The following is a 19,074-nucleotide window of genomic DNA, read 5'->3' on the forward strand; positions in this document are numbered from 1 at the left end:
CTGTTATTACTAAAGCCAGGTAAGATATTTAGTAGAAGTCACATGAAGGAGAATATACAAGTTCTTCCTTTTTTTTTTTTTTTTTAATTTAGGAAGGCCCCAATTTAAGCATAGGTCATGTTCTTTTTTTTCTTTTCTTTTTTTTTTTCTGGAAGGAAAAGTAAAGAAGAGAAACACCTTGAAATATTCAATCATCCTTCAACAGACAGGGTGGTCTCTTAAATAAAACACAAATTGGGAGAACAAGGGAGAGACAATCACTGAAAGTTCTGGAGAGAGACTGGATATGCAATTCATAGTTCAAGCAATAGGAGATAGGCTGACAAGATGAGGAATAAGAAAAGAAAGTGAATTGCCAAAGAAGAAGATAAGGAAAATAAAGCAGCAAGTGTTTAAAGAAAAAAAAAAAGATACTAGAAAATTGAAAAAATATAGAGATAGAAGAATTGGACCAGATGGAATGAAGTGGAAGGCGAACAAGAAAGAGATAAGAAGCAAAAAATGGGTCACACTAAGAAGAAAGACCCTTGACATAATTACCATGTGAAGCATTAGAAGGGATTATCGTAATCATTAGGGCGCCAGATTTGAGTCATGTATTTACACAGCATTTCTTGATCACCATCTATGTGCCAGTCCATCACTGCACTGAGAATTCCCACAGAATAAGAATTCCCACCTCTACAGCAAGGTTTCCTGGACGATCAAATGAAAAGATAAATGAGAAAATGTTTTGAAAAGTATAAAACTCCAGAAACACACCAATGTTACTATTAACAATAACTTGAGAAACAGACCTAGTCCCAGCTGAAACCCTGCATCTCATACTTAACCCCTGATGGGCCAGGCGGTAAATCCACCTCCTGCTGGTTACTGCCCAGCTCCACGATAGGAAATGGCCACTCAAATTAAGGAAAACAAACATAATGGAACACCAGTTAGCCATTACAAATGATGATAATGTGGATTCTTCCAATATTTGCCAACACACAGAAATACATAAATTAAAGTGATATTTAAGAGAAATGAACAAAGAAATACATAGGTGCTGACTACAACTATAAAAAAATGCAACGTATCCACTGAAAAAGATTAAAATGAGGGGTGCCTGGGTGGCTCAGTCAGCTCAGGTCATGATATCTTGGTTCGTGAGTTTGAGCCCCGCACTGGGCTCTCTGCTGTCAGCACAGAGCCAGCTTTAGACCCTCTGTCCCCCATCTCTCTCTCTCTCTTGCACTATTGCAATCTCTCAAAAATAAATAAACATTTAAAGCAAATTCAGAATGCGGGGCACCTGAGTGGCTCATTTGGTTGAGTGTCCAAATTCATCTCAGGTCATGATTTCACAGTTCATGCCTCACACTGGGCTTGCTACTGTGAGCTTGTCAGCTCAGAGCCCACTTCAGATCCTCTGTCCCCCTCTCTCTGACCCTCCCCAACTTGTGCTTTCCAAAAATGAGTAAATAAATATTAAAAAAAATAAAGTAAATGCAGAATGATATAAATTATTAAATCTCAATGTGCATCAATGTTTTTCTTTAAAGTGTATGTATTTATAAGAATATATACAATAAGAGTACGTGGCAATCTAAAACAGCTTCCTTAGCATTTGAAACAGACAAGGAAGTTCTTGGAACATTCCCCAACAATGCTCTCCATTGAATCCTGTTACACCAGTCCCTGTTAATCCACCTTTTAATCCACTAATCAAAAAATTGTTCTTGAGTCCCTATTGTTGTAAAACTATATTTAGCACCGTAGAGTACAACAAAATGGTTAAACATGTAGATTTTGGAATCACACTAAGTTCAAATCTTGGCCCTGTCTTCCTACTTTTGTCATTTTGAACAAATTACTTACCTTTCTGTGTTTCAGTTTCTTCAAATGTAACATTAGTATTACTTTGGAGGATCATTGTTAATATTAAATGGCAAAATGCATTCAAAGCAATTAGCACAATGCATGTCACATAAGAAGCCCTCAGAACAGTCACCTATTATTAGATACCATGAAAAGATCACTCACAGGAAATGTGAGCTAGTCAATGCCAAGTACTAGGTAACTGGTAGAAACAATCAGCCCACCAGGAATTAAAACGTGGGTCATGCCAAGAGGAAGCTGGTCCTAGAAAGGATGGAATCATGGGGAATAGATGGGCAGGATTTTGATGATCAAAATAAGGTAGTAACTGCTTCATGTTTATAGTGTGTTTCTCTCACCTTCCTTTCAGTTTGTAGTTGCAGGAGCAGTTACAGCAAGATGTAGGGCAGTGCTAACGCACCTGCCCCACATGCAGAAGCTGGTGTCAAACAAGAACTGGCTCTCACCTCTGGCTTCAAGCCATGGTGCATGGAGGCAGAGAGCCGGCACACTGGCTCACACAGGGCTTCTTCCCAGCTCTTTAATTATGTTCCACTTGAACTTGGGTTTTCATTGCTCGATGTTGGAGTTGTATCAGCTTATTCTAAAACAGGCATTTGTTGCTCCTTTAATTTGTGCATTTTAACATTTTCACCATTTTTTAGGGCTCCCATCTTTCAGAAATGATGACAATAAATGGGGGAAATCATGGAGGGACTCAAAAGTTTTTCTTTTTATGATTTGGAAGAAAGATGTTAACAGGGCTTCTAATCAGTCCACAAATGGCTTCAGTCAGGTTCAGAGAGCAAATACTTCTCAGACCTAACACTGGAAGATGATTATTGAATGCTCTTTGGTGCTCTTCAACAAGCAAGAGAGTGGCAAACCTGAGCCCTATTGGTGACCTTCTGCTTGCCCAGAGGACAGAAGGAGGAAGGAAGGAAGGAAGGAAGGAAGGAAGGAAGGAAGGAAGGAAGGAAGGAAGAAAGGATGGAAGGGAGGGAGGGAGGGAGGGAGGAAGGGAGGAAGGAAGGAAGGAAGGAAGGAAGGAAGGAAGGAAGGAAGGAAGGAAGGAAGGAAGGAAAGGAAATCCATAATCTGAGTATTGGTTCATTATTTCACTTTACCTTTAGGGAGTGCCAATAAATTGTCAAATGTGTTAACATCATTGCAGGACTTCCCAAAGACTGTTCTGCAAAACACTCATCAGCTCTGAGAGGCTATAACAAATAAAGGGGAGGGGTCTGCAATGAAATGTGTGAGAAATGGTGCCCAGTCTCCTTCATTTTAGAAATTCACAATGCACATCTGCTTTTTTAAGGTTCTAAGAAATTCTGCAATAAAGAATAGTGCGTCACTTTATTTAACTGAGAGTTTCCCAAATTCACTTAGCCAGAAGTCTTTTTTTGCATGCAATACCTATTAACCATTGTTTAAAACTTGAGTCCCATGGAATACAATATGAAAATGCTCAGAATAGGGGCGCCTGGGTGGCTCAGTCGGTTAAATGTCCGACTTCGGCTCAGGTCACGATCTCGCGGTCCGTGAGTTCGAGCCCCGCGTCGGGCTCTGGGCTGATGGCTCGGAGCCTGGGGCCTGCTTCCGATTCTGTGTCTCCCTCTCTCTCTGCCCCTCCCCCGTTCATGCTCTGTCTCTCTCTGTCTCAAAAATAAATTAAAAAAATGTTAAAAAAAAAAAAAAAAGAAAATGCTCAGAATAATATTTCTTTACTGACACTTGTCTTCTTTTGCTTACATTGTCATTACTGCCTAAACAAACAAAATTCAATCCCCCAGAATTGTACAACCCTAACAAATCAGCTGTTTATAATTTTCCAGGTCTCCCCCTCTACATATTATTCTCAGTATTATCTCCTCTTCCATGTAAGAACTCAAAAGTACAGCCATCCCATCGTGCATTCCACAAAGCCCACAGCATTTTTTTTAATGCTTCTGCATCTGGATATTTTCCCCTCGTGTTTTCTTTTTAATTTTCACTATCTTCTATGAACAGGGGAAAAGGTTTTAGCTGAGAAAGACAAGTGGAGAAGGCACCTCAAGCTTTGAAATTTGGGAGAATGTTGTTTACATGTGGGCAAAATGTAAACAACAACAAAAATCTATGATGAAAAAGCCTGTTTCCATAGCACTGAACCATGCCTGCTGCAATTTGTCCACTCTTGCCTCTCACCTCAGTTCATTTATCTTTGTTGAAAACCTTCAGCCCTGGCCTAAATCTCACAAACTATATATTTGCTTTGATAAGCTTGGAGGAGGAAAAAACAAAAACAAAAAAACCCACACATATGACATCTCCATATGTGATAACACATTGAGGCTTTGGACCTGTTCCCAGGATGTGTTTATTCTTGTCTGTGTGATAGATTAGATGTAATTTTCTTTCTTAAACAGCTAAGTGCAATTAAGAGGTCTCTGATGATGATCTTAGGTACAGCTCAGATAGAGAATAAATCCTGTGAGTAAATCCTACCACCCTGCCAAGCTCACACATGATAGAGGGAAAAGAGAGGGTTCTTCTCCAGGGGCTAGACTTTCCCAACGATGGTAACATGCATTTCACTGATGGCACTGCATGGGGAGGATTATCTTCTGCTTTGTCTATCATCACAGGGCTCTCCCTAACACCTTCCTGAGTTTAGATAAAAGTCCTTGAAATGTTCCAGAGGTAAACTATGACCTGACTAAAGCCACACTTGAGTTAAAAAAAATGTTCTAGGAATTTAGGTTCAGGGTAAAATAAAAACAGCAGATGAGCTCCTAGTGGCTACAGAAAGAAATGGGTGTTCATTTAAACCTTCCACCTCCTCATGGACAGCTACTCCTAGATGTCCAATGATCACCCCAAATTCAATTTGTCCAGTTCAAACCCCTTGTCTTCCATTTTCTGCCCTTAGTAAATGGTACTCCCACTCCTCAAATTTATTTGCCCAGAAACCTTGAAAATCATCCCCCAAATTCCCTCTCCCTTAGTCTCCAGGGCTGAGACATTGCTGACTTCTCGATTGCTTCTATTAGGTTGAACCATATAAACTTGCCACTATTTGATCATTTGTGCACAAAAACCAGCAATCTCACACAGGTCGACCTAATATATAATTAATTCTTAGTGAAGCCAAACCCCCTTCTCTTCATCCCCTCAGCAATTTTCTCATTAAAGGGCTTCCTCTCTGATCTGACTTCTTACAACTACCTCTTAAGATCCTTTTGCCCCAGTCTTGTCTTCTACACAATCTTTGGTGGATCTTTCTCTTCACAGAAATGCAACCACGACCTTCCCCCCCCTAGAAACCTCCAAGAGACCCCCACAGCCTTGATGACAAAGTATATTCTCCTTAAATATAACATACGAGGCCTTCCTGACTGGCCCTGTTTCCTTCTGCTTCAGGTACCATGACTCCCACACTCAGGGCTGACATTCTGCTTAATTCTTTGTTGGTGCCCGAACAGATCATAGTCTTTGGCCCATTTTCTGGAATGTTCTCCCCTCCAAATCTCCAAACCCCTCTAATTCTCACTCATCTTTCAAAATCATCTCAGTTATGGTGTGCTCTGGAAAGCCTTTACTACCCACCCTCCCCCACACCCAGTGTGGGTTAGGGTCCTGCCCCACAGATTTGCCTCCTCTCCATAGCAACATCATATTCAAACATATGTCCTTCGTTCACTCTGCTGTACTCTTCCTGAATACAAGCACCATATCTTATTCATGTGGGCATCCCCAGGGCCCAGCACGGTGCCTGGCATGGAGTGTATGTCTAAAAAATGTTTGATGAAGCTGTAAATGAAGGAATTCATTGTGGTGCTACAGACAGAAGTGTGAAGACTTATGGAAAGGATATATATTTATTGAAAAAGCAAACTTTGGGGTCAGTGCACTCCTTGAAAAGATCAACAATTGAAATTACTGGTCAAATTATTCTGTAACAAGCACTGACACACCAGTATCTATTCAACAAAGGATTTCTAAGCACCACACAATGATTACCTTACTGAAAATCTTTCACTTACTATACCCAATTCCTAGGACAGACAAGGTTTGTCCCGTGCAACCTATTTTAGTGGGGACCATTCTTCTAGGGCTGAGGATTTCCAGAGTCATTTAACCTAGTCCCATGATTCTTTATTCTAATGGTCCCCTATTAGCCTTAAAAAATTAATGTGACTCCTAATCACCTAATTTATTATCAAAGAGGGCTCTGGACATTGGAGAGAACAGAACTCATTAAAAATTAAATTTTTCCAATTTCCTTACATAAACATTTACTTATAAAATATGTCCCAGCATAAAATTTTTAGGGTCCACATACAGAATAGGTTGGAAATAGAAAAGTCATCATGAAGGTCCACCCTTCTAACTCCTCTCTCTGACTATAATCTCTCCTTGCTCTAGTTCACCTTCCACAGCTTATAGGTGTCCTGCCCAGAGCACAACCTTAGCCAAGGCACAGTCTTCTCCCAAACTCTCACGACTCTATTACCCACAAGATTCAGTTCAAACTTTCTGGCCTAGAACTCTGCATTCTCTAGACTCTGGTTCCAACTTAAATTTTCCAATCATTTCATCTAATGTGCCTTAATACAAACCTTGCTCTTCAGCCAGGTGGGACCACTCACTGGCCACAAACGGCCCACATGTTCTACCTTCTGGCCCGTCTCCTATGGAACCATACCCAGAAATCCTGCCTACCTTCCCTCTGTCTAACCAAATCCTAGCTATGACTCAGGAAGAATTTAGGTTCTCCCTTCTCTACAATGCTTTTCGCATCTTTTATGCCTCTGAACTCCTATAACCCATATTGCCTGTTGGTGCTATTATCCATAAGATTCTTTGTACGATTGTTAACTGCCAGTTGTGTTTTTGGTTCATCTCCTTAAGTAGCGTGCAAGATATCCATGTCCCCTCAAATGGCAACTCAGCACCTTGTGGGTTCTATGTAAATACTTACTAATGTACTGAAAACAGGAGAACCTCTTAGTTCTCATAGTAACTGCTCCTTTGTATCCTAAAGTAAGAAGCGGTTGCTGAACTCAAGCTCACAAACTATAATAGCAGTCAGCCCCTGCCATCCCTAGATTCTTCTTCAAGGGTAGGCACTAATGTTTCCTACCTGCCCACTTCCCAAGTCAGCCATGCCTATAGCTGGCAGTACTGGTAAGAGGCTCACACTCTGCAGCTGTGGGGTATCTCATGAGTCTCAAGCCTGGACTCTCCGAGCTTCCACTTTTCATTGCCCCTAAAATGTTTGCAGTCTTTACAATTATGTTTTTCCCTGAATACCAGCATCTTTTGGCTGTAGCCCTGCTGTTGACAGTTTAGTCTTCCTAGTATATAAATTCTGGACCCCAATGTCTAGCTATCAACTAAGGTCATCTGCAAAAAGGAATGGATCACCCAGGACCATGGCACTACCAGCCACACTTGGAGGGTTGTCATTAATTTGCTGTGCCCCCCCCCCAAAATGGACAACTGAGGCATTAATGCTGTCCCAGACTGAATGTGTTTGCTCCCTACTATGATCTAGATAATTGACCACACCTCATATCACTGCCCAAAGACAAGTCCTACAGACAGATCAACCTCAGCAGCATATATCCAACCAGATCTTAGCCTTTTCACCTTTCCCAGCAGCATCTCAGAATGCCTCCCAATCAAGCCAGTCAGAGATGTGACAAAAGCTGTTGCAGGCAAATCTCTTTAAGTTTCTCCTACAATTTGGAGAAATGGGTCAAGAAATATGTAATAACCCACTAGTCTACACATTCTTCTCTCTAGACCATAAGCTCTTTGAGGGCATTGTCTCGTTCACCTTTCCTTTTTTTTTTTTTCTTTTCTTTTCTGTATTCTGAGCATCTGGCCATGAGTAGACACTCAAAGATATCTGTCGTATGAATGGATGCATGAACCCTAAACACAGTATGGCTTCTTCATCATTACCCAAATTCCAGGCTACTTTCCTAATATAGACCTTTTTTGAAACCTGAGTTCTAAAATGAGGAGGAAAAAAAAAATCCTATCTCCTGAGACAACTGATTTACTTTTAGGTTAATCTCCCTAAATTTTTGTGCCTAGGGTTGATGGCAAAAGTTCTCCACAGCAAGAGGCAGAAGATAATGTAGACAAGAGGGAGAATCTTCAGAGTGACTGAAGAAATGTGTTGCTATCTTAAGCTGAAGTGCACCACATAAGGTGCTATTATCATCACTTCAATCTTCATGAATATAAGGTTCCAAGTTTTTTCAGCAGTTTCAAGAGTGTTATTAGAAGATTCCATTTAAATCTACAAATATTAACTAAATGTCTGATAGGAAGCAGTGAAGTAAGTTCCCAGACATGAGACAAATGCCTCCCAAAAAATAGCTCTTCATCTGATGACAAAGGACAAATATGAAGAGACCCTTTTTTTTTTTTTAAGTAGCCTCCACGCCCAGGATGGAGCCCAACGCAGGGCTTGAACTCACGACCCTGAGATCAAGACCTGAGCTGAGATCAATGTGGGCTGCTTAACCTACTGAGCCACCCAGCCTCCCCCAGATACAAGACAGGCTTCTTCAGCCTGGTATGGAGAACCCCAGTCTTTGGCTTGTGATTTCCAAGACTCTGAAGGAGCTCTCACTCACCAGTGCAGTACCCCACCAGGTTGAGGAATTGTTCTTCTTTACAGCTGGTCCTGCAGCTCCCACCAGCAAGAGTGACATGAGGGTGACAGGAGATACAGTCAGAGTCCAATGGGCCATGGCACTGCCTGCAGGTGGGGTGGCATTCTGGGGAGAGAAATGAGAGCCAGGATTGGAATGAGCCACTCACCATGTAAACACATGAAACATTAATGCACTTCCACAAATATCAGCAAGAGCAGACTTCAGACACTAATCATCTTTCGAAGATTCCTAAGCAAGCCTGGCATACCGTCAGACCCAACCAAAAGATGACGTTTCTGTTGCCAATGAAAATGCTGTCCAAGGACAGAAGGTGGAATCTAGAACCATCAAAACTGGAGTAATTGGCTGCACATTCCAGAAGCCCCAGCAGGAATAGCCCCAATCTATAGAAGTAAGGAAGCTCATTCCGATCAAGGTCACAAAGCAGACAGGTGAGCGAGTGGCAAGACGCCCTCCCTCTCGTTAAAATACCTTGCGTGATTCAAAGAGCTAGACAGGGAAAGGAGGGTGACATTTTGCTTCTCAGAAATTCCTGGCAGGCAAAGGGGAGCCATACATAGCAAGGGACAGCAATATTTCTAACTAGAGTCAGATGCCAGCCACGCTCTCCCTTCAGGCCACAATTTGGATGCCTCCTGTTAGCAGCAACGCTTAATTAAAATACAAAAAAACAGAAAGCCCTCTTCCTGGAGGTTATCGTGAGCCAGGTTTGAAGTTCAATTCCTTACACAAAACCATGTCAAAGCTATGTTTTCTCCCAGGGAAAGCTCAAATTACTCAGGGGGACTGCCCTGGAAACAAGTCGCAGGAGGTGTAAGTGGTAAAGATAAGGGCGAGGAGGAGTCAAAGAAGGCTGCAGCTGCAGTCGCATTGATGCTGCCAAGGCAGGCAGCAGGGGATTTAAGGATTTCTCTGCCAAGGACGAGGAGGTCTAAGCGTGTCTGATTCCAAGAGGAGTAGAGGTGAGGGACCAGAGCTGGGCGGTGCTTGCGGGAACCGATGACAAAGATTTCCCTTCTGGCACAGAGCTGGTGGAAAGCACAGGCACAGATTTCGTGTATAGTCAACCACCTCTCACTTCTCATGGTGAGAGGCCAAGGGAAGATAAGGAGTTATATATAAAACAAACAGATAAATAAATAAGGCAAGCAAGTAAGGAAGTGAGCTGCTGATTAGAAGGCTAGCATGAGCTATCATCACTCGTCATCCCTCCTACATTCCTGAGGCTCTTAACTTGGAAAATGCTTGTCCTAAAGATACTCGCATTCTCAGAATGATTTCTACCTCCCAGTTCTTCCTCCCCGCCAGATTTCCCGCCACCCGGGTGCCCTGCCAACTCGGGGCACCGTCCATCTGCTGGCTGCAAGCGGGCAGAGGCATAGATGGAGGAGAGTTAGAGCTACTCAGACTTGACCCCCCAACAATTTCACACACAGGACAGCCAGTGGGACCAGGGTGAGGGCACAAGAGGACAGACAACAGTTTTCAAGGACAACCCCAATGACGAGAAACCAGTAACATTCCCACTGAGCCTGATAGAGTGTTTAAAGTAGAGCAAACCCATCTAGGGCCTAGAGAGATTAGAAAGGTATTTGAAAAAAGAAAATTCCAGAAGAAATATAATACTGATCCTCAGTCTAGATTTGCATTTACATTGGATTTCCTCTTTGGAGTTTGAGGCTAGATGAACCTGGCAAGCATTAACTTATTTTAAAAATATTTTGTGCACTGGGGCGCCTGGGTGGCTCAGTCAGTTAAGTGTCTGATTCTTGATTTCAGCTCAGGTCATAATCTCACAGTTGTGAGATTGAGCCCTGTGTAAGGCTCTGTGCTGACAGTGTAGAGCCTGCTTGGGATTCTCTCTCTGCCCCTCCCCTGCTCATGAGCACATGTTCTCACTCTCTGTCTCTCAAAATAAATAAATAAACATTTAAAAATATTTTGTGCACTTATTATATGCTTTCTGACTCTAGAAATACATGTGATACAATTTTATAACAAGCATATAAGCAGGTCTCAACAGTCTAATTTTAGAAACAAAATGGTAATCATGATAGGATGTGTTTTGTCTTTTCTTCCATAGATACAAGAAAACACAGTGCTACAATAAGGTGCTTAAATTTTAGCATTTTGTCAATTCCAATAAAACCCTGAACTAATCTCAACCAGTAATTTCTAGAATCTCTGTCACTGAAATATAAAGGTGTTGTTAAAAACTTATTGGACCGACACACCAAAGAAGAAAATAAATACCTTGCTTTCATCTCTACTCTCTTAGGCTGTAGCCAGGGGAAGTGGAGCTGAGAACTCTAGAGTTAGACCCAAATGCCTGGTCCTACAGAGCCGCGTTAGAACCTGGATGTAGTAGCTTCATGATCAACACCATCAAATCTACCCCTCCCTGTGTGCATAGGGCAAAGCTGACTCCAATTTTTTACTTCATCTGTATTTCCCTTATTGGAAGAATAGAACTTCATTTGTTCCCCTCACTCTATACCTTTACTCCTAACAAGTTCAAGATAAGGATGTACAGCCCAAACCTAGTGTCCTGGTATGACAAAAGTTTCAATGACAGAGTCTGGCTGCAATACAGCGACATAACCATGGAATAGGGAACATGCCCCAGCATGTTACATACTCACCTGTGCAACTGCCTTCCTGGTTAAAATATCCATCTGGGCACTGGGAGAGACACTGCCCATCCAACAGCACTTGAGAGGGCCAGCAGGCTGTGCAGTTAAGTGGGTTTTTCCCCGCACACCTGAAACAGGATTGGTGACAAGCTGGAAGAGAGATAAAGCAGAGGAGACAATCAAGAAAGCTGCTGTATGACAAATTCGGTAGTTCTGTTTCTCCTGTTAACGTTCCTGGGTTGGAATAAGTTCTGCACATTCACTTAGTTTTTCCCAAGGACAGAGTACACATCTCACATACTTCTTTCTAAAGGCCATATCCTGCAAAGCAAGCATCTGTGGGACCCAGATTAAGTAAGGCACAAATGCCACGGAACAGAAATAACCATTTGCAGAGGCATACATTTCTTTTCTTCCCAAGTTCCATTCTCAGAGAATGTCAAAGAAAGACCAGAAAGCCGTAAAACAGGTCTCCTTCCCTCGGGACAGTTCCTCCTCCATCATTAAACAATGGGCTGCTTATCAGGCTGCTCAAATTATAGCAAACAGTGATGGAAGCTTTATTTACTCATTCACAAAAATTATACGGTGCCTACTTTGATGGAGACTGAACATACACAGGTGAGAACTGTCCAACATGTTGAGCTGCTCAAACTAGCTGCATCAACAGACACACAAGCAAGGAACTAGAATGCAATTAATGGGAGGCAAAGTATAGTAGAGAGAGTAAGAGCATCACATCACAATTCTATGTGACCTTGACTAATTTATATAACTTCTCAAGGCTCCTACTTCCTCATGTATAAAATGAGAATATAAACTGCACATACTGCAGGGGGTGTTGTAGACACTAATTGGGTTTGATGCATGTAAAGTTCTTAGGATAGTGCTAAGTATATAGTAAGGACTTAATACATCTTAGCTGTAATTATTATCATTGAGTGCTATGTTGCAAGTAGGTATACATAGGTATACCTACTTTTTATTTTATACATAGGTATAAAAAGAAATGTAGGAGCAAAGAAGAAAGAAGACATCTCTGCTTGCCTACATCAGACCTTTAAGAACAAAAGGGTTCTATAAGGAATTTATCAAACTCAACACCCAAAAAAACAAATAATCCAGTGAGGAAATGGGCAGAAGACATGAATAAACACTTTTCCAGAGAAGACATCCATATGTTCTGGCTGACAGACACATGAAAAGATGCTCAACATCACTCATCCTCAGGGAAATACAAATCTAAACCACAATGAGATACCACCTCACACCTGTTAGCCTAAAATTAACAACACAGGAAACAGGTGTTGGCGAGAATGTGGAGAAAGGGGAACCCTCCTACACTGTTGGTGGGAATACAAACTGGTGCAGCCACTCTGGAAAATAGTATAGAGATTTCTCAAAAAGTTAAAAACAGAACTACCTCACAATCCAGAAACTGTACTACTAGGTATTGACTCAAAAGATAAAAATACTGATTTGAAGGAGTACATGCACCCCAATGTTTATAACAGCATTATCAACAATAGCCAAACTATGGAAAGAGCCCAAATATCCATCAACTGATGAATGGATAAAGAAGATGTGGTATGTACGCACACACATACACAATGGAATATTACTCAGCTATCAAAAGGAATGAAGTCTTGTCATTTGGAATGATGTGGATGGAGCTAGAGTATATGATTTCACTCATATGTGGAATTTAAGAAACAAAACAGATGAACATATGGGAAGGGGGGAAAAGAAAGAGGGAAACAAACCATTTGAGACTCTTAACGACAGAGAACAAACTGAGGGTTGATAGAGGGAGGTGGGTTGGGGGATGGGCTAAATGGGTGATGGGTATTAAGGAGGGCACTTGTGTTAAGCACTGGGTGTTGTATGTAAGTGATGAATCACTAAATTCTACTCCTGACAACAATATTACAGTATATGCTAACTAACTAGAATTTAAATAGAAATTTTAAAAACACCAAAAACCAAAACAACAGTGGACATGTTCCGTGAAAAGAAAAAAAAAAAATTATAAAGGCGATATTTGCATGAAGTCCCAAGGGTGGCCAGTGTATTAATCATGCCTTTTTACTTTCTGATACTTTGACATCTGGGGTCCTGCAAATCCTGGAAAGACTACCTTCCCAGGGCTAGTCAATTCCTAGAGATAGTAAATGACTATCATGGTAGAATGCCTTTCATATGCTAACTAGCCAGTCCCAAATCCACACACCATCACCTCCCCTATCACTCACACTGGGGCCACTATCCTCTTGCCCGTTGGAGACATTCCCTACACCCCAAAGCCCACTGAAGTTATTCAAATTAGCCAATCCTAAACTGCTTACTCTGTCTCACTTGTACTTTCCCACAGAAACCACAATAAAGGTTCTTGCTTACATTTTCCCCTCACTCTTCTGCCTCTTGACCAACCCTGGTGCTTCTGGGTGTGGCCCCTGTGGGCTCCCTCCTCTTAGAAACTGTGAGTAACACATTCTTTTCAATGGCAATTATCTCCTGATCTGTTGGCCTCATCACACCTGAATAATAATAAAACCTCTATTATGAAACAGCTAGTCATTCACCTCTAATCATTCATTTGTTATTGAGTCTCAAATAGGTCTAGGTGCTGGGGATATAATGGTGAGTAAGACAAAGACCTGATTCTTAGCCATGTGGATGATTTCAGGCCACCTGCCGCTGTCCATCCGGTGGACAAGATACACAATTGCAGGGACACCACTCTGAGTCTCCTCTTTGGCCTCTCTGCTCCTTCTATCAAATACCCAGACAGAGACCAGCAGCTTGGAAGAACCAAATGTGATTTTACACCAATGAAGTCTCCATTTCTACCAACCCGCTATAATAACGCAACATACGTTTTGTAATGTATGCAAGGCTAATATAAGCTAGGATGTCCTGGTCCAGCAGTACTGGTTGTTAAATATTAAACTGCCGATACATGGCTGACATACACTGCTGTTCTAAGTCTTCTAGTACTCCCTGCAGCCTTGACCCCACGCTAATATCCTGCCCTATGTATAAATCAACACCTAAAAGGTTTAACACCTCCACCAGGAGGCTTCCAGGACCCTGCTCCTGAACTAAGACCAATATCTATTTGGATTCGGCAGTACCTTGACTTACTGGTTAATAAATATTTGACTCTCATCTCTGGGTATACTGCAGAACTTTATACCTATTCAACAGTATTTATTACAATATGAAAAACAGAGCTAGAGCTCCAATTTTTAAAATAATTTCCTTTCTTATATTGCCTTGTAAACAACTCTATTAGCACAAATCACAGTAAGAATTTTTCCCCCAATATTTTCAAAATCACTGAGAAAATATTTCCTTTTCAAAAAACAAAAAAAGAATAGGTAAGCAAATATTAAAAGGAAGGGTACACATTAGCCCATTATGCAAGACACGTTTAACACAAATGAACGAAGCGGCATGTAATCAAAAGTCAGGTGGCAATATTTCAAAAATCAGCTAAATTATACTGTCAACATAAAGCTTTCCAGGATGATTTGGGGAAGCAACATACTTCCACATATTTAAATATACCTACGACAATGCCAATATGTTTATATTAGACTTTACAAGATTGCTAAGATCCCTAGCTCTTCTTCTTATACCTCCCTAATAAATAGGAAATCAAAGCATATCATTGTGGAACTGAAAACTAGGGAATATGAATTAATGCCTGTGAGCACACAACATATTTTATTTCATTCCATTTGGTTACAAAGTCGATGTGATAACCTGGCTCAATGTAAGTAAAGGTTATTTTTGAATTCATAAAACAGGAAAGCAAAGAGGACAAATAAGTTGAAACATTGATGGGCCAAGAATTCCACAAGAAAGTCCCTTTGTCACCCACTAGATTTTAGAAATTTAAATATCACCACATCAAACCTTAGAGCTGGGGTCACTGGAAATGTTTAATAACCAAATGGATAATGAGCCTGTTAGTTGCCGAGGGGCACAGAGGGAAAAGGACATACTGGGTGGCCACCCTGTCAAAGGATTTTTTTTTTCCTTTACAATGCTCTGTTTCTGTAAGTACAGGCATTTGTACCTTTAAAACAATCTCACAAAATTTCAATTCTGCACCAGTTCGGGAAATGTCTATACTCTTTCAGTGACTTTAATGAGGCTCTATCATTCTATGGAATCTGCTTTCATAGCAGGAGTTCTGGTTTGAAGTCTAAGATCCTTCAAGGAAGACTAACTCCATTATAGGGCATATATGGAAAAGATTTGAAAGAAGTTCTATGAATAATTTCCCCACGTACTACTACATTTTTAGAGAGTGACTTTCCAGTTGATGGCTAAGTATATTTCTGAAAAAGCATAACTGAGCAGCTTAAGCACTAAAAGTGTTGGCATTAAAACTGTCCTTAGATGATTGTAAAGTCCACTGAACCGGACTCCAGAAAAATATTACCTAAAACAATTAAAACATATCAATTTTTGTTCTGTTATATTCTCTACTCTCTTATTCTATTCTACCCTATCCCCTATTTAAATTTCAAACAACAAACATACTACTTTTTTTCTTTTCAGTGATATAAAAAGTGGTTCAGCATCCCTAATTTTATATCATATAAAATTTCCTGGCTTTTCATGTCAAAAACAATTTTTGAGGTAGACTTCTCTTGAATTATGATGTAAATATCAAAAACCCTCTAGGAAATACAGTAGGGGTCCTGTGACAAGGGATGAAAACTGAAATGAATTAAGTCAAATAAAATCAATCTCCTCCTTTCCCTCACCATCCTCTTCTTTCTTCTCTTTCTTTCTTCTTCCCTTTTTTAAAATGAGCTGATTTAACTTATCCCTCCATTCCTCCCCACTCTCCCACTAGATTAAGAACCACTGAAGAGTAAACATCATATTTTTTCCATCTCTGCTCATAGTAGTACTGTAGTACTGATCATAGTCCCTGTCCCTGGCGTGTCGTAAGTTCCCAATCAATGAATTCCTGCTGATTGAATGGGTGGGTAGGTAGGTGAGCCAGTGGGTGGATAGGTAGATGGAAACACTGGCAACACATTCTTCTAATTCTCCCATCTCTCTGATCACTTGCCCACAGCCTTTCTCTGTTTACGTCAGGATACTGGAGCTTCCCAAAACGGCAACCTCTGCCCTTCTTCTCACTCTAAGAAAACTTATTCATGGCTTTAATGATGACCTCCATGCTGGTGAGTCCCAAATTTATGTGCACATCTCTGGCCTTTACTCTGAACTCCAGTTACATAAATCTGCCTAAGGGATATCTCTAACTTGGTGCTTCACTGGTGTCTCATATTCCTTATTTCCAAAATACTACTCATCATCCACTTCCAAGCTCAGCCCATATAGACTTAATGCAAATTATAGCATCACATTCCTTCTGCCCAAAATTGCAGCTATTATCCACCCCCAATTCTACAACCAACCCACCGCATTGTCTTTCTTTTTTATTCCCTGCCTCACTTGGCAGTCCCACCATACACCAAGACACCCATGCTGAAAACCTTAGACTTTTACTTTTCCATCACCACAACCCATCCAAGACTCTGTCAAACATCATAAATATGTCAAATCTATCTCAGCTTAACCATCCCCATGACCCTTTGGTGCAGACCTTCAGTATCATTCATGATGTGGATTAGTGCAGCAGCTTCCTAACCAGTCCCATTGTTTCTCCGCATTTACTTGTTGCACAAGTAAGGGATTGATTTTTATAAAATGCAAACTGACCAGATTATTCCCCTATTTAAGATATTTTAAAAGTTCTCCAGTACCCAGAGTGTCAATTCTAAACTTCTTAGCGTAGCACATAAAGCACTTCATGATATGACTCATCCCTATGTCTCCACTTTTGGCTTTATACTGCGGGAATACCAAATGCATCGTACTTCTCCAAATATGTCATGCCTTTGCACCTGCTGTTTCCTTGACCTGGAATGCCCTTTCCCACCTTCTTCCCTGGTGAACTATTAATTCTTCAACAGGCTGATGATGTAGTTTTCTCTCTGCAAATCTTTTCTCATACTTTCTCTCTCCCAGACAGAGTCAGTCTCCTCTATGCTCTTTTGGGGATAGAAAGATGAAAAAGATATAGATCATGCCTTAAGAAAAGCATGATCAAGTAAGGGAGACTGACATCTGAACAAGCAATTAAAAGAACATGGTACACGCTGTTGTAGGGGCCAAGGGTGGGCTACTTGTGAACTTGTGCCTACTGCCATTACAGTTGGGGAGCAAGAAATTTCCTGTCCCCTCAAGGTCCTTCTAGCTGGCCTAAGAATCAAACTGACATGAGACAGAATAACAAGAGAAAATCAAATTTATGTACGGGGAATCCATACAGACACTGGAATTCCAAAGACATGCAAAATGAAGTGTATATGTTATCTTAAACTAAGGAGAGGGGTTAGGGGTCTGAGAGCTCAAAGAGAAGACATACAATCCTCAGGAAGATTAAAGACAGTAAATGTTAGGTAAACCAATGTTTGCTGGGCCACTCAGAAACAATGGGACATACAAGGACTTTGATCAAATAGATCTTGCTAGGTTCTTTCCTGTGTATCATACCCAATTTATATCATAATTTAGTTATCTATGGTCATAGCTCTCTTCCTGGAGCAGGTCCTCTATCTAAATTCTTTTTAGGCAGGCGTGGGGAAGGTAAAGAGATTTTCCTGAATCTGCTGGGTTTTGATTGCTTTTTAACTGAAAACAGTCTTTATGCTAAAGTGGCCCATCTTAGGGCAGCCTGCCCTTGGCCCTACAACAGAATGTGTATCACGTTCTTTTAATTCCTTGTTCAGATGTCATTCTCCCTTACTTGATCATGTGGTCCTTAAGGCATGGTCTATATCTTTTTCATCTTTCTATCCCCGAAGTCGAGCACACCCATGCTATAAAAACTAGAAGGGGAAAGTGAAAAAGATTGAACATTACCAGAAGGCATGCATTTATACAGCTTATGTCAGCACTCTGGGGACTACATTAAAGAGTGTTGCTTAATATAGATGCCATGTATTTTATTCAATTAGTGCAAGGGAATCCCAACTTCATAAATAATAACATACTCAAGCGGAGCAGGCAGACTCCTGCCCATTTATTTCTTTAATTAAAGCTCTTTGCCTTAAGGGCTTTGGTGAAACTTAGCAACAACTAAATAGATCAAAATACAAACAATGTACTTTTTCTTCCGATTCACCTAAAGCATGTTAATTAACTGACCAAAATAATTGGTGAATTTCCTATTTAAAAAGAAAAAAAATGGTGTTCCAGTCCAAGATGGTGACATGGGAGGCTCCTGAACTCACTTCCAACTCACACCAAATCTACAGTGACACCTGGAACAACTCCCTCTGAAAGAAATTCAGAAACTAGTTGAGGGACTCCTAAATATCAGGCAAATGAGAAAAAACCTGTATGGAAACAGGCAGGAAAGGCTGGGACACTCTTGCCATAAACCCCACCCCCCTGCACAGCACCATACAATCAGGAAGGAACTCCCAGTTTCTCCCTGAGGAATGAAGGGTTTAGAGTCAACATGTGATGCCCCAGCTTTTAAGAGTCCGCTTATGGGATGGGTCCCCAAAACCCTAGCTCTGAAAGCCAAACAGGCTTGAATCCACAAAACCCATAAGACTATATAGCAAGTAAAGAAGTATTTCTTAATGCGCCCACAAAAATTGGTGGCAGTTATCCCCCCAGGGCTCAGTACAGACTGGAAGTCAGAAAAGCCCATTCTCCCTGTCTTTCCCAGAAAGAGACCTATTTGCACACCTTAAAAATTGTTGGCTAAGGGTCAGGCTTCTAATTTAACACATGCATAGAGGCCTACTGACTGCGAGACTCCTAGTAGACCTGGGAGGTGGACACCATATTTGTGC

The 19,074-nt window shown here is 41.0% G+C and overlaps 1 protein-coding gene across 2 annotated transcripts in view; it reads right to left on the reverse strand.

The window, feature by feature from the left end:
- FRAS1 (Fraser extracellular matrix complex subunit 1) overlaps positions 1-19,074 on the reverse strand; it is a 420,203-nt gene that overhangs the window by 178,211 nt on the left and 222,918 nt on the right. For both annotated transcript variants that reach the window (XM_053217214.1, XM_027058965.2), the window contains exons 19-20: positions 11,183-11,323; positions 8,499-8,642 (exon numbers count right to left, since the gene is read on the reverse strand). In XM_053217214.1, the coding sequence (XP_053073189.1) occupies positions 8,499-8,642; positions 11,183-11,323 (285 nt within the window). The remainder of the gene's footprint in view (positions 1-8,498; positions 8,643-11,182; positions 11,324-19,074) is intronic.

The sequence above is a fragment of the Acinonyx jubatus genome, chromosome B1 (genome assembly GCF_027475565.1).
Source record: "Acinonyx jubatus isolate Ajub_Pintada_27869175 chromosome B1, VMU_Ajub_asm_v1.0, whole genome shotgun sequence".
Lineage (NCBI taxonomy): Eukaryota > Metazoa > Chordata > Mammalia > Carnivora > Felidae > Acinonyx > Acinonyx jubatus.